A 15402-nucleotide genomic window follows, 5' to 3' on the forward strand; every position below is an offset into this window, starting at 1 on the left:
ATTTGTAGTTCATTCTAAAAATGTCATTCCTGAGCTTACGTAGCCCCCACCTTGCACTTAACAGGATATATAGTTTAAAATACCAAGTTGAAATGGTTTTTCCTTAGGTACTGACAACCACAGCCTGACCCAAACCATGTTAAATTCTATTAAACACCTAGGGGTTCGAAGAGAATAATAACTTCTTGGAAAACTCCAGGGCTCTCTTCCTAAGAATTCTGGATAAAAATATTAAATATAGAAGCATATATATTTCATAAGACATTAATTTAGCTACATTTTTTAGTGCTCAACTTCAATTGAAATTGTTCTAGCTGCTCAACCAGCCTGCAGGTCCAAATGACATCAATCAAAGGAGGCTGATTTTCTTCACACCCTGCCACCAACATAGGGATGTCAAGCAAGTAGACTTATCCTTTTTCACGCATGATGTAGGTATAATTGCTTAGGGGTAAGATTGGGAAGGATTTACCTTGCAAGAAGCAAAGAGGTCTTCGGTTTTCAGTAGACTTTTCTATACTGACTGAACATCTTGGGGCAGAGTCTTGAGCCCATTAAGTCACATTTAAAATTTCTCGTTTCATGTCTATATTTTGAAATCCAGTCCTTGGTTGCCTATAAAATTTGCGGTTAAGTTGTGTAACCTAGGCAGAAGTTAAGTTACCAAGAGTGTATTCCCATAGGCATGAAAATCATGAAGGTCATTCATGAAGAAATGTATATATCACTATGCTGAAGACAGAGAAACTTTTATACTATATATAACTAAACTCTTACCCATTTGGAATATAGTGCAATGTATTGTAATAGAGTGTAAAATTTGCAATATAGTGCAATAGGAAGCTTTCATGATTTGAGCTAGTTTCCTGAATAGAAAGTAGTCTCTCACTGAGCGATCTATAGAGAGTCCCACAGAAATTCGTGTTCAAATTTTGGTAATTTTATTACCATGGAAAACTATCTCTGCCCTTCTCAGGATTTCCCATCCATTCAATTAGGTAGTGATAGACTTTGCAGCTACACAACATGAGCAAGTACAGGGTCTCCTTGTCCCCTGCAGACCAAACAGGCATGAGAGGAGAGACCCAACTGACATTTACCACAGAAGAAAGAGTGTGTGTCAGTGTCCTAGGCAAAGTACAATGGAAATTGCCAGAAGAAAATGACCAAAATTGCTCTATGGATTTGGGTGGATCTTGGTCAGGAAAGGTAAATAAATATGGGTTTGTTGTTCTAGAACTGAGATGGGAGACCTGGTAAAATGGACAGGATAGGATGTCATGGAAGCCTGCATTAAAACTGCATGTTCAGCTGGGCAATGGTGGCGCACGCCTTTAATCCCAGCACTCGGGAGGCAGAAGCAGGTGGATCTTTGTGAGTTCGAGACCAGCCTGGTCTACAGAGCTAACTCCAGGACAGGCTCCAAAGCCACAGAGAAACCCTGTCTCGAAAAACCAAAAAAAAAAAAAAAAAAAAACAAATAAAACTGCATGTTCTACAAAATGTAGATGGCTTGAACCTTACAGCTGTAGGACATGCAGCTGGAAAGGGACAGGTTCATAATGTATAGGATCATGATTGTCCTACTAGCCTCTGTGGTGATGAATTTTGTGAGCAACAAAACTGTGTGTGGAAAAATCACCATGACCACAGGTGTTCAGACAGAAGAACCATGGAGGGGAGACAAGTGAAGAAGCCATGGGAACAACAGGGTATCAGGTGGGGACCCAACTTGAGTAAATAACACATGTAATTAAAACTACTGGTGTAGAGTATTTCTCGTTGTATTCAGGAAATGTTTACACAGAAAAAAAAAAAACCCTCAATGGCATATCCTGTAATAGGAGGGTAGGTGGGGATGCTTGAAAGCCTTTTGCCAATCCTCTTTCACAAAGACACATGCAACTCCCTCAGTAATTATGAGGCCTGTGAACTAGTCTTTCTAGGGCTCTGAAATCTCTGCTCATTCCTGCATATGAACACGGTTTGGGCCCAAAAGACACGTAAGAGGTGTGAAAGCCCTAGAACTGTGGGTAGGACGTCTGCTCTTAGTTTGACAACTTTGAACCTCAGGGTCTACACTAAGGCGACTCCTTAGAGATAGTCCACTTCCTCCTGAATATGACCGGGCACGGTGCGATCACTTACCATCTAGTTTCCCTAAGCATAGCTTCTACTGTTAGCTGTATCATAGATATAACGCATAGATTCTCTAACAACTGTTTGCCATTTATCTGGGATGTAGATCTAATGGAAGCACACTATAGTTCTGTGAGCTGTGTCCTGCAGTACTATCCTGAGCCATGCTTCTTTTGGGCTCAGATCCTGCAACCCCAGACACATGCTACCAGTCGGAAACAAAAGACAGAGTGTGCAATTGGGAACTGCAGCCTGTTAAAATTATCCTCAGTGACTCTCACAGATGTGTGCACTGTTTAGGAGCATCTGAAACCTGAAGACAGTGGGCTTCATACTTGGTGAAAAGCTGGCATGCTGTTGGAGGCAGAGAAATAGCTGAACTGATAATAACTTAAATTTGTTGATACAAACATCGGTATACTTACAATGAAATACTCTCATGTTTCCCTCTGGGACATGTACAGGATATTAATATCTGAATTGATGTCACAGACAATTGCTGCTGGAAGCAATAAAAATAATAAATAGAGAAAAAGAAAGAAGAAAGTAAGAATGAGAGAGAGAGAGAGAGAGAGAGAGAGAGAGAGAAAAGAATCAAATATGATGTCACTATTGTTGCTTGAACCTTGGATTGTTGTTTTGATGGACTTTCAAAGTGTGGATCAGGCTGGCTCAAGTTTACACTTTTCCTGACTCAGAATCCAGAGGTTTGGACGATATGTGTGTGCCTGTCTTACACTGACTTTCGGAGCATTTATTTTGAACTGGAAATTAAGATATTGGCTCTATTCATACCTAGTATTTCATAAATACCTACTGTTCAGATAAAACTAAGTTTGAAACTTACATTAACATATAAAAGTAAATGGATTATAAAAGCTGACAAGCATAGCAATTATCTTAGTGTCTACTAATGAGTAATGTTTAATTAAAAAAACAAAACAAAAAACCCTGACCAAATGGCATCAAATCTAATTATCCTAGTGAGGTAAGTCTGCATTCTGTCTTTGACTACAAACGAAGAACGTTTTTATGTCTTATGACTGTAGCAAGAGCTGCAATAATAACTTCCTCTGAATGAATAATCTTGTGATTGTGTGCAAGAAAAATCCCTCTTTGAGGTGAGAGAGACAAATGTGGGAGAAGCCAGAGTCAGAATTAATAGTTTGCTTTCATCTTTATGACCAAATGACAAGAGACAAGCTTTTACATTTTTTGAATCCCTAGATTTTTCTAGAGGCAAAACTAAATATTCCAGACACCCTTGAATATGAAGCCCTCGGGCCCAAGCCTCCTGAGGAGCAGTTCTGTGAGTTCTCAGAGGCGTCCTTGTCAATTTTAGCAATGGAAGCTTATGCCACCTCCATACCTAAGGCAAATGGTATGCTCTTTGAATTTCTGAGTGATCAAGAGTTACTGAAAACCATCAAATCAAGACACCTGTTGTGCCTACTATGTGCCAGCTGCTGTCATCCACACCAGAGAAACTGGTGAAAACCTGAAGCTGGCAGCCCGCTCCCATGGATGTGCTGTACCCAAAGCATGGATCTTAACTCGCCCTCTTAACAAGGGCAGAAAAGACCATTTTCCACCCCCAACATATTCAAACACTTGAAATACTTACACTGTGGCATCCAGTGAGGTAACATACAGCCTCCAAGGCAAACTTTGAGTCATGCAGCGAGAGACCCTCATACGGTATTGACAGGTAAGAAAATAGGGTCTTAGGTTTCCTCTGTTGTCTTCATTTAGAATGGAGAATAGATATTCCCCATTGTAAAACTTATTAACTCATTACGTTTCATAACCTCCACTGTTGCCCCCCTCCTGATCTTTTCAGCTTTCCTTTGAATCTTGCTTTTGATTATGTTTTTCTAGTCAAAAAGGTGAAACTAAGCTGGATATAGCAGTACCTGTTCATAATTCCAGCCTTCAAGAGGTATAGGCAAGAGGACCATTCTGAGGTTGAAGCCAATAGCCTGATCTACACTGAAAGTTCCAGGCCAGCCAGGGTTATATAGTGAGACCCTGTCTCAACAAACAAGTCAAATAGTGAGACCCTGTCTCAACAAACAAGTCAAAATTAAAATGATAATTAGCAGTGTGTGGCAGTGTGTGTGTGTGTGTGTGTGTGTGTGTGTGTGTGTGTGTGGCCGGGCGGGGGACAACTAAAAGCTAACTGTTTAAGTTTGTTGTTTGTGCTTGGTTTAGCCACAGCTCTTTGCTGCTCAAGTAAGCATGAAATATGTTAACACTTAACCTCTGGACATTCTGCCTTCTGTTTTTATAAATTTTATGCTACTTTTCATTCTAGTCTTTAAAGAAAAAAATCTTAGGGCTTGTGTGTGTGTCCCTCCATCCACCCTGTGTGTGTGTGTGTGTGTGTGACAAAATGTTTAGCTATTGGCAGAAATCTATATATGGAAATGTACATGAATATCATTATGAACAGTCACATATGTGTATTTCTCTAATAGTTAAAACTTTAACTATTAAAGAAAATGAACTGACAGGGTCTTAGGTGAAATATTCTCCAACAGAAGCTCTTAACATTTCAAGGAGCAGGGAAGTCTGCACTTTTCATCGGTAGTCTTTCCTGCATGCGGCAAATCATCTCTCAAAAGCAAACACAAGCCAGTATCTTCATCTGTTGTAAGAAAAGACATGATGGGCCACAGCTCCATCATGCAAAGGGCCCAAATTCCACTTCAACACCAATAGCAAACATAAAATAAAGCAAAAAACCAGCAAGGAGCTTTAAAAACAGGCATGCGGAGAAGAGAAAATTAGGGGCCTTCTATTGCTGTGTTAGGTACTATTGATTTTCCTTCATTTTTACTTTACTCTCTGTGTTAGGTGACTTGACCCTTTTAATTCTTAGAGATGCTGAAAACAGAAGAGAAACAGTCATCAGGGGATGCTGGAAGAGCATGAGGATAAATAAACTGAGGTCTCAGGAAATTCGTCATTTTGTAAATATCAAAAAATACATTTCTGAAAAATGCCATTATTCATTCAAAAGTGTTCATCAAAGAAACACGATATGGAAAAAGAAACATGAACATAAAATATCATGTAATATCAATGGACTTAAAACTTGCTTCTGTGTCTGACAAACTATTATATTTTCTAAATGCAGATTAGCATATGTAATTCTTTTACTAACATGTGGTCATAAAGGTCATTTAAATGTTAAATACTGAAGGACATTTTATACCTACCAATTTAGCTCATTGGTACAGCTGATTTTTTCTTTTTAATTTAGCACACACAACTTCTACAGGATTTCTTTTTCAAACAAAAGAGTATACTTTAAGAGTAATGGCATTCGAGAGCTTTATTTTTCAAAAGTATGCCCACTGTACCTTTCGCATCTGTTGTTTGCTTGCTTTTTAATGCAGTAAAGCTCTCTGAGAAACATCTGCATTTTAAATTTCTGTTTTCTGATAGTAGTTTGCTTTGGAGATATGCCCCTTTGCAGGGGAGAAAAGGTAGAGGTGGCCTCTGCTTTGGTGAGGGTTGGACAGAACACAGCTTCACCCCCTCCGCATCATGGGACAACAAACTAAATGTTGTCCTAAAACTAAAACATTATTGTCCTTTTGCAAATGGTAGGAGACTCATGGCTTGATTCCTGCAACTAGTACATTCTAGAGAAAACAGTATTCGCCCATAATAAAACTCAAGTGACAGCTACAAAAGGATCTTCAAATTTTGCGGATCTAGCGACAGCAGCCTCAATAATGCTTTAAAATAGAAATCCCTTAGCTAGGCAGTGGTGGCGCACACCTCTAATCCTAGCACTTGAAAGGCAGAAGCAGACAGATCTCTGTGAGTTCATGGCTGCCTGGTCTATAGAGTGAGTTCCAGGACAGGCTCCAAAGCTTCAGAGAAACCCAGTCATGAAAAACCAAAAACCAAACATAAATAAATAAATAAAATAGAAACCCCTTTTCCTGATCAAGCAATTAGATAAGATTCTCTCTAAAATGTACTCTGAAAGGTTTGTGCTAACAATCACCAAGAGATAGCAATCATTTCCATAGGAACATGAGAAACCATAAAACTCCCTTTAAAATTTTTGATTGTTGTTTTCTTATTGTGAATTTGAAAAGCTATTATCATCCACTAAGTCCTTGGTAAATCAATCTAACCATAAATGGTATTTCTGTCTTGCTTTCGTTTTCATTGTCATCAAATTTCAGCTCGTATGAAGCTGATGAACCAGTCCCTTCTTGGCATGGCATACGTTTCATAAAAGGAGTAATTCAGTTTGGGACCTGATAGAGACCAATGCGCTTCTTTTGACCACTCACTTACAGGTGGAAGACACAATGTCAAGAAGGAGTCCCAAGGGAACAAGTGCTTAGGATGGTGTTTAATTCAGCAGGAGCCAAGATACAGTAGGAGGACACAGGAAAGGATATGGCGTGTGGAGACACAATAAAGAATTTCGGTTTATGGACACCGATCTGTCATTTGCCAAAAGACTAAGTTAGAGAAAGAAATGACTTTCAGTTCTCCATACATGCAAAGGTTAAGTTTAGTTGTTACGAAGTTTTGCTGTTGGATGTGCTGAAAGGAAAAGCATACACAGTTTTAAAAAATAAATCACTCCGTTGGCTTCAGAAAAATACTTTAGTTCATATTTCATTGATTTGACCTTTTGGACTCAAGATCAGAGGATGAATCCCACATGAAAACAAAACGAAACAAAAGAAAGCAACAAAAAAAAAAAATCCCCACAAAACAGAAACAAACCCTTTAGCATGGGAAAGGCATTTCCCTGTCTGCTAACTTCCACTAGTTTTTATTGCATTGTTTTCAAACGCCAAGGAACTGGCTTTGGACGTAGTATTTGCTGTTCAACTGAGACACATCTGTCCCTACTATGCAATTGCTCACAACCATTAGCTAAACACCGTGATTTGACAAACTCTCTCAGGAGAATGTATATGTTCTCAGGTGTGTCTAGCACATGGAATCAAGTAACGACCAGTTAGGCTGTCGACCTTGGAGAAAAATCCACAACTCTTGCCCAAAGGAAGGAGCTTCACATAACTGTGTTTGGAACGACACACCTTCTGTCCTGGTTCTAAGAGCGCCTCCCTCTTCTCAGGAATAAACAGCAGGACAGGCTACAGGGGCGGCCCCAAAGCCCACCAACTCTTGATTCCTTTTGAAGGGGACCAAGAGGTGAGGTGCAAAGATGAAATGAGGAAGTTCATGATGATGATGATGATGATATACAACATGAAGAAAAGAACCCTCATGGAACTTGCTAGCAATCACCAAAGCAGCAGACCCTTGAACTGACAAAAATTCAGTACAATATACACACGAATGAACAGCTCCACCATCACAGGGCAACTCCAAAAAGTCAGGGGGAAAAAAGTAAATATAATATCCCCAAACAGAATTCTCATAAGAGTTGAGAAAAACCAGAGTGAAGGCAATGTCAGCTAAACTCTTAGCTTAATTCCACTCCTAATGGCCCCCAGTATTTAAGCTATCATGGATTAAAGCCATGAAAATAAAAATTTCAATTTGAAATTTCATTAGCAGGTTGCTAAATATGATCAAGAGAAGCATCGACACTGTAGGCTTTGTTGACAACGTTGGAAAACTGCTGTTCCAGTTTTAAAAACAACCTCCACCTCCCCCCTGCCTTCTAAGATCTTCTAGTTAGAAAAAGCCAAACTAAAGACACTGGCTAGGCTGTCCTAATGCTGGTTTCTGGAATGTTGTAGATTCTCCCTGCCTTCTCCTCCAGTCCCTTGGAAAACCAGATTCTCTGAAACTCGGAGCAAGGAGGGAAGCAATCAAGGGGTTCCGAGCAAAAAAGCCTCCTCCTTTTTACATTCAAGAGACCACACACCAGGTGAATTAGCTCCTTTTCCGGAGCGGGCAGGCCCTCCTCCCTCTAAGAGGGACCTAGAAGGCTTCCCTTCTGTCAAGGGTTGGTCAGTCCGGGAGCTGGCGTCTGCTTCCAGCTGTGCAAACAGGGAAGCCAAACCAATCTAGCTCAGCCCAGAGTCTGGAATGCATTGTCAGGAGACCTTGGGCTGGAGAGCTGCAAAACAGTTCCTGGCAGCCTCAGGGTAACCTGGAGTCTCCGAAATGCTCCCGAGTACACAGGACAGGCTCGGTTTCTGAGATCCGGGGACACATCCCCTCGGGAGTTCAATTGAGCCCCCAAAAGAACAATTCTCACCTCCAACTGGTCTGTGTGTGCGCATCTGGGGGGTGACGGTCCCCTGTGACTAAAGGGTATTTGCCCTGTCTGGTGAAAGATCACTGACCATTGGCTCCCGGGAAGGGTCGTGTCCTTGCTCCCCTTTGCCCTTTCCCCGTTTCCCCGTCACAACCCAGGGGAAAGGCGCAGGCTGGGTCACCCCGGCATGGTCACCAACAGCAAGGGCTGTCTTAGGGGAGCATAGCTGTGCCCGCCCAGTGCCGTTGTGAGTTCCTGAAGCTTCCAGCGGCTGGCCCTGGACTGGCAAGCTAGGGGGCGTGGGGGGCAGAGCTGCGGGGACAGGAAAGGAGCTCCGGACGTGAGAAAAAGCGCGGAAGGCTGCTGCTCTGGGCTACTCCTTGTCGTCCACAAAGTCCTCAAGCTCCTGCAGCACTCGCAGGCGGCCACTGGCGTCTATGCGGCGCTTCTCGCGGATGAGGTCCTCCAGGCTGTGGAAGCGGGCCGTGTGGACTTTGTTCTCCTCCAGATGCACCTTGAGATAATACTGCTGCTGCGGAGGTGGCGTGCCTGCCGGGACCTCCCCGCCAGCCTTGAACTCGCGCTTTCCAAAGCGGCACCAGGCAGCGAAGCTCTCGGAGTTCGTCCAGCAGATCTCCTCGCTCTTGAGGCCCAGGTGGCCGCAGGCGTTCTGCACCACCAGCTCGGCCACCAGCGGGCGGTAGCGGTACCAGCTATTCACTACCCGGCCCACGTTGGCCGCGCCCGCCTGGTACAGGCTGTCCTGGCGGATCTCGCCTTGGTGCAGGTGGATGATCTGCCCGCCGCCCACGTAGACGGCCCAGTGTGGGGCTGGAGCTGGCTGCTCGGACGCGGGCTGTAACCACAGCAGCTCCAGCAGGTCGCCGGGCTCGCAGATCGCGGGCAGTGCGGTGACCGCGTAGACACTCAAGTCGGCGCCCTGAGGGCCGCCGGTTACTTTGGAAAAGATGCATTCCTGGCCCCGGAAGGCTGAAAACTGAGTCTCGTTGAGAACGAGTTGGTGCAGCAGGTGGTGGTGGTGGCGGCTGGGGCTCTCTGGGCAGGGGCTGCAACCTGGGGGGCCCTTCACACCAAACTTGTCCGGCTGCCCGCGTTCGTCCAGGTCCTCCTCCTCATCCGAGAAAAAGTAGGCAACCCCGACCCGTAGCTCGTCCTTCTCAATCCCAGATGGGTCCCCAGTGGGCAACTCGCTGTAGTTGAGGTGGGTGATGCGGTCCAGTTGGTTGCCCATCAATGACGCGGCGAGGCCAGGGCCAGGAACTAAGATCTAGCAAGGGAGAGAGGACAGACACCATCAGAGTTCGGGATGACCCTCCTGGTGTCCCCTTCCCAGGTTGTTCAGTTTCCCAGGGGCCTGCAGCTTGGCTAAGCACCGGCACCAAAGTCGCCTGCGCCTGTCAACTTTGCAGGTCCTCCCTGGGGTAGGAAAGGGGACACAGAAGAAGCCGCCAGTCTGGAGGGCCAGAGCAGACACCATACCTCTCAACCAGCCTCCGACCTGCCCGGGAACCCTGCCCTGTAACTTCCACAGGAGAAATCACAGGCGGGCTAGAGAACATGCGGGGTTCAAGTGGGCGAAGAGAGCGCAGATTCTGGCAAGGTGGGAGATGGACACCCAGACGGAAAGGTGGGTGTCAAGTGAAGCCCTAAGACCCAAAGCTAGAGCAAGCTGAGCTCACATCGTGGTTGCCAACCTGTGCAGCCCACCTGCCCGTTTTGCGCTGGGTCACACCCCATCCCTGACAGCGACTTGCACAATGACAGACTCGCTAAAAGCATTCACTTGACATCAGCAACATTTTGCACACTTGGAGTCCAGACACTGACAGCCTGGTACATACACCCACAGTGTTAATGTCATACACCCACAATGACACATCTTGGCGACCACACATTGTCAGCCTCCCCCCCCCCCATTCCTATACAATTCCGGACGTACGCCTGCACACTTGCCAATGCACGGACACTCAAGCACCGGGACACACCTGCCCACGCAGGCAGGTACACTCTGCCCTTTCCTTGCTCGCCTTCTCGCTAGCAGAGTCAATCGGACTGCGCCAGGGCGAGGCAGCTCTGTCTAAAATAACCTAACAAAGAGATGGGGGAAGCAAGGAGAAACCGGTGGTGAGTATTAGTGCGGAGTGTGTGTGTGTGTGTGTGTGTGTGTGTGTGTAAAAGAGGTCTGCTTTCAACCCAAAGAGCCCTTCTCTTTCCTACCCCAGCGCACGATCCACACAATCGGACGAAGAAAAACCATTTTTTAAGGCAAAGAAAGCGGCTTATCCGTACCCGTGATTTCCCTGCTCCCGAAACCCCAAACTCCTTTTAAAGTCTCCAGGTCCCCATGGGTGCTGTGGAGGCGGCAGTGGCGAGTGGGTCCTGGAGGCGCGTGGGATTGCGGTTCAGATCTACCCGGAGGCAAGCAGTGCGGTGAGGTGCCCAGAGCGGTGCGGGTGCGCTCCGTGGCTACGCTGGCTTTGGCGTCTGATCCACCTGGCAAGTCCTGGCTCCACTCGGCTTTCCACAGCCGCGCCGACGACTCTTAAATCGCCTGAACAGCCGTTTTCCAGGCCCGCCCCGGAACGCGCCCATTGGCCGGGGCGAGCGCCCGAGCCCTGCCAATCTCTGCTGAGGGTGGGATCAGGGGCGGGTTTCCTTTATGTTCCGCCCTTCCCAGCCCCCGCGTTCCCCAATCTCACTGCCTTGAGAGCGTAGGTGTTAGCACCGTGGGGGAGCGCACCAGGGGCGTGGTTTGTGCACCCAGCTGCTCCTTTGCAACTGAGTCCCTGGCAACTGAGAACACAGTCCGCCCGCGTTCGTGTTCTGTATTCCAAGGGGACAGATTTCAGAAGGAAAGCTGAGTTTGGGGGTGGAGGAGAAAAAAAAAAATCAACTCTGCATGATTCAGGCACTGTGAGTGGCTGGGAACCTGGAACCGCGTCGTTGAGGCTAACACTTGGGGCTTTGATGGGACTTCGGAGTCTTGTTTGGCTCCTGACTGTCGCGGAGTCGCTTCTGTTCCTGTCAGTCACAGACGCCTTAGGAATTGCAGAATGGCGCTCAGCGCCTGTCCTTTGAGCCAAGCGAAAGTGCTGACCCAGCGCCGGCGCCTGAATTTAAAAGGAGAGCCCCCGTAGGAGTCAAAGGCTACCAGAATGTTTGAGCCTTAGCTGTCCCCTTGCCTGAAGGCCTGTGACTTTAACCTCCCATTTCACATGAAAGGATTGAATCTCAAATGCTGCTAGTTGTTACTGGTGCCCGAAACTGCTTCACAATTCTAGAACTAAGGAATTTTGTTTGGCTTGGTTTGGTTTGGGGTGGGGGTGGGGTTGCGGAGGAGGTGTCTGTTAATCCTTGAGGATAGAAACTCAGAGAATGAACGTGCTAAACATACTGGGTGCTACAAGATGACCTTCGTAAATGAAATTTCTAGGCTAACATTTTTCCAGACTTCGTTATGGAAGAATTCTTAGGATTTCTGGTTCCTGTCTTAATGCTACCTTACACTCCAGCCAATGTTTCTATACACCGTACCCCCTTCTGCCCTTTGGGCAGCTGGTACACACTCAGAGCCCGTTTCCTTTCATTACAAACCTGTTTCCATTTACCTGCCTAACTGAACGTGTGTTTAGGCTGCCTACTACACAGCTGAGTTCTGGACTTTCCTCCCATTGGCTGACGCAGGATTGGCTTCGTCAGTAGTAACCAAAGGGAAACTGACCACAGCGGCCACCTTCTCTGCACTGAGAGGTTAAGTGGACCATTTCATCCTCAGACTTCTATAGGGTCTTCCCGAATTATCTGATGGATCCCAAGGTCAGGCAGCACCAACAATCTAGTCAAAGTTTATGGGAAGTCCAGTTAGTTTTTAAACAAACTGTAGTGTTTGTAGACGGACTAAATCTTGTGTCACAGTATTGAAAAAAAAAAAGCAACAAAAGCCAAGTGTTTCAAAGAAGCTGCCTGGTTGGCCCAGGTTCATAGGAGAATGGCGCACGATGTCTGACTCGCTCTGCTAAACTGTCTCCCCGGATCTTTCCAAGGTGCATGGCCTCCACTTGATGCTCTTTTTGGCTTTGTTTTCATGACTGTGCTGCCTACCCTCATTGCCCTGGAGTGTAGTGATTTATCAAAGCAGAAACTTAATAAGTATTGATGAAAGAGATGATTTTAAATCAGCCGTCTGTATAGTTGTTTTTGCTTAAATCATTTCTGAAAATTGGCCATTGTTCAAGTGGTGGCTTGAATAGGAAGGGTCTATATAGGCTCATATTTTTGTGTTCTTGGTTAGTTGGTGGACCTGTTTGAGAAGAATTAGGAGGTGTAGCCATGTTGTGGGTGGACTTTGAGGTTTCAGAAACCCAGGCAATTCCCAGTTCTCTCTGCCTCTCTCTGTCTCTGAGTACCGCCCCCCCCCCCCTGCCTCTTTTCCTTGCATTCGTGGATATGGTTGTATAGTCTAAGCTAATGCTCTAGCACCACGCACACGTTCCTACTGCCATGTTCCCGCCATGATGGCCATGGACTCTAACCCTCTGAAACGCTAACCCCTGAATAAATGTTTTTGTTTTATAAATTGCCTTTTGGTCATCGTATCTCTCCACAGCAATAGAATAGTAACTACGACAGTTCACATAGAAGTTGTTAGAAAGCAAGTTGTCCTTGAAAGTACTAACTTCAGGTTTCAATAGCCCTGGTCATATTTTCATACGTAACAAGCAACTCGTGTCTTGGCTAGGAAGTCAAGAGAGTTTAACAAGTAATTTCTGAAATCATGAAGTGCTGTTGTTCTTGTTATCGACTGGACTTTGGAATGTTGGGGAGGTGGGTTCTGGTCAAATATAGGAGATGAAGTCATTAAAAGCAGTGCAGATTTTGATTTTAAATAACCTTACATTTTAACCCTCCATTCCCAAGGTCAGCATCACACACCTGGGTAGCCTAGAAGCCATTCAGTCCTACCTGTTGTGTTTTGTATCACCCAGAGTGCAGAATGAGACGGCTGCTCTTTGCTTCTTAGTATCCTACCTCTTCCAAGGATATTTCATGTAAAATAGTGTGTCACTTTCCTTAAAGTTTAAATGCCACTATGCATATTTTGTTTCTCTCTTCCATTCGCTCTCCCCTGTCAGGATGAAAAGCTGATTGCTTTATTCACAAGGGAGAATACATAACCAGGAGGCCCTCGGAAACATAATGAAACTGGGGGAAGAAGGAAGCTAAGAGTAAAGTGAGGTGTAGGCAGAGACTACTTGTTTATTCCCGGTCACCCAGACATGAATAATCAAACAGAAACTTTATTAATTACAACACTACTTGGCCTATTAGCTCAGGCTTCTTATTAACTAGCTCTTACATCTTATGCTAACTCATTTCTATTAATCTGTGTATTGGCAAAGGCTGTGGCTACTGGTAAGGATCTGGCATCTGTCTCCTTCGGCAGCTACTTAGCATCTCTCTGACTCTGCTCTCTCTCTCTCTCTCTCTCTCTCTCTCTCCCTCTCTCTCTCTCTAGCAGGCTGTATTCTGCCCTGCTATAGGTCAAAGCAGCTTCTTTATTAACCAATGGTATAAGACATATTCATAGCATACAGAGGGGAAATTCCATCAGTAATCTGTTCTATATAAACTTTGACAATTACAAAGAGAAAAAATAGAAAGAACCCAGCATTTAGAAATGTTCATGTTCACCAGAAGATAATGTTTGTGAATTGTTTTGTGTTAATTTTTTTAAGCCCACATCCCATGTTTCTACATAGAAGAATTACAGAGGCATCAAAAGTGGAAGATAGTAGTTAAAAGCTCAACTGGATGTCAGCTAAGTTTGAATTGTGCTTCAACACTTGGAAGCTTACTTTGGCTGTCAGTTTCTTATCTGTATGAAAGGATAGATAATAATAGCATCTGTCTCATGGGGCTGCTGCACATTTGTGGATCTGAGTATAGTACCTGGCACACTGATCCTTCATCATTCCTATCTAGTTATTATTTTTATTATTATTGTTGTTGTTGTTATTGATAGAATCAGTGAGAGAATCCTATGCTTCAGTTATGGTAACAGCTACAGCTTAGGTGTCCAAGGCTCTCCTTACCTAAGGAATGAAATTTCTTCTAAGGGTTTGAAGAGCCTTTTGAGCACCCTGAGAGCAGGTCTATATCTAAAACTCTTTGAGCATTTAAATATGTGAACCCTTGGACTAATTACACCTGGGCATCCAGAAGACTTTGAATCATTTAGATGAATATTTCAAGTGTGAGTAACAGAGACAGGGAAATCTTGGAGAGTCTTAATGGTTCTATATCTGCATGTTACTTTTTCTGTTGGTGCCATTTTTCTTCTTCCCTCTTTGCTCCTGCTTCATCACCAGAATAGTCTTTCTTTCAGCTTTTACGACTGAATCCTTGGGTCCTTGGGTTTTTGGGTTCTTGGATTAGGCTGTGTCATCCCTTCAGCTGACTCTGGAGGAAACGACTCAGCAGTGTGTGTTTTCCCTCAACACTGATTTCTATCATTGTCTGCTAAGCAATGCTCTTGTTTTTAATTATCTGTCCTACTTTTAGCATGTATCACTTAGTGAAATAAACTGTCCCATTTCCTGTCCTTGGCTTTCTTAGGCAGTTGGCATGCTTACCAAGATCTGTACTGAAGAATACTTTGTAGCCACTTGGGAGCAGAGGCTGTTGCTTCACCAAGCCCATTGCTTTCTTTAGGACATCTTGCTAAATGCCAAGACCCAGAATGCAGTGTGAATGGATGCAGACTAAATCACTGACTCTCAGATTGATCTTCTGAATGGTTAATGTGATCATCCTTGAAGGACCCATGCTAGAATTCCTAAGATCTCCAAAGATGGAAGCATCATTAGACAGACGGAGACCATAGTTCCTGAGTGGCTGTGTACAGTAGATAATGTCCTTTCCCAAATGTGTTGGACTATAGTAAAAAGAAACAAACCATATTGGGTGAAGACTCTGGAATATTAGTGCTTATCTGTAATAACAGCTACTCTATAGAGTTTGTTCATCTC

The 15402-nt window shown here is 44.7% G+C and overlaps 1 protein-coding gene across 1 annotated transcript; it reads right to left on the minus strand.

Annotated features, from left to right (window-relative positions):
* Positions 1-6502: 6502 nt before the first annotated feature.
* LOC121432428 (protein LRATD1) lies at positions 6503-10912 on the minus strand. Its single transcript, XM_041630394.1, has 2 exons — positions 10664-10912; positions 6503-9641 (listed from the first exon to the last, which is right to left on the minus strand). The coding sequence occupies exon 2, from the start codon at positions 9603-9605 to the stop codon at positions 8727-8729; it is 879 nt and encodes a 292-aa protein (XP_041486328.1). The 5' UTR covers positions 9606-9641; positions 10664-10912; the 3' UTR covers positions 6503-8726.
* Positions 10913-15402: the final 4490 nt, after the last annotated feature.

The sequence above is a fragment of the Microtus oregoni genome, unplaced genomic scaffold, assembly GCF_018167655.1.
Source record: "Microtus oregoni isolate MIOR12 unplaced genomic scaffold, Mior012 000034F_ref0000314, whole genome shotgun sequence".
Classification (NCBI taxonomy): Eukaryota; Metazoa; Chordata; class Mammalia; order Rodentia; family Cricetidae; genus Microtus; species Microtus oregoni.

What these genes read in the sequence shown, in the direction of transcription:
- LOC121432428 (XM_041630394.1), bottom strand. Translation starts at nt 9,605, where the DNA reads ATGGGCAACCAACTGGACCGCATCACCCACCTCAACTACAGCGAGTTG.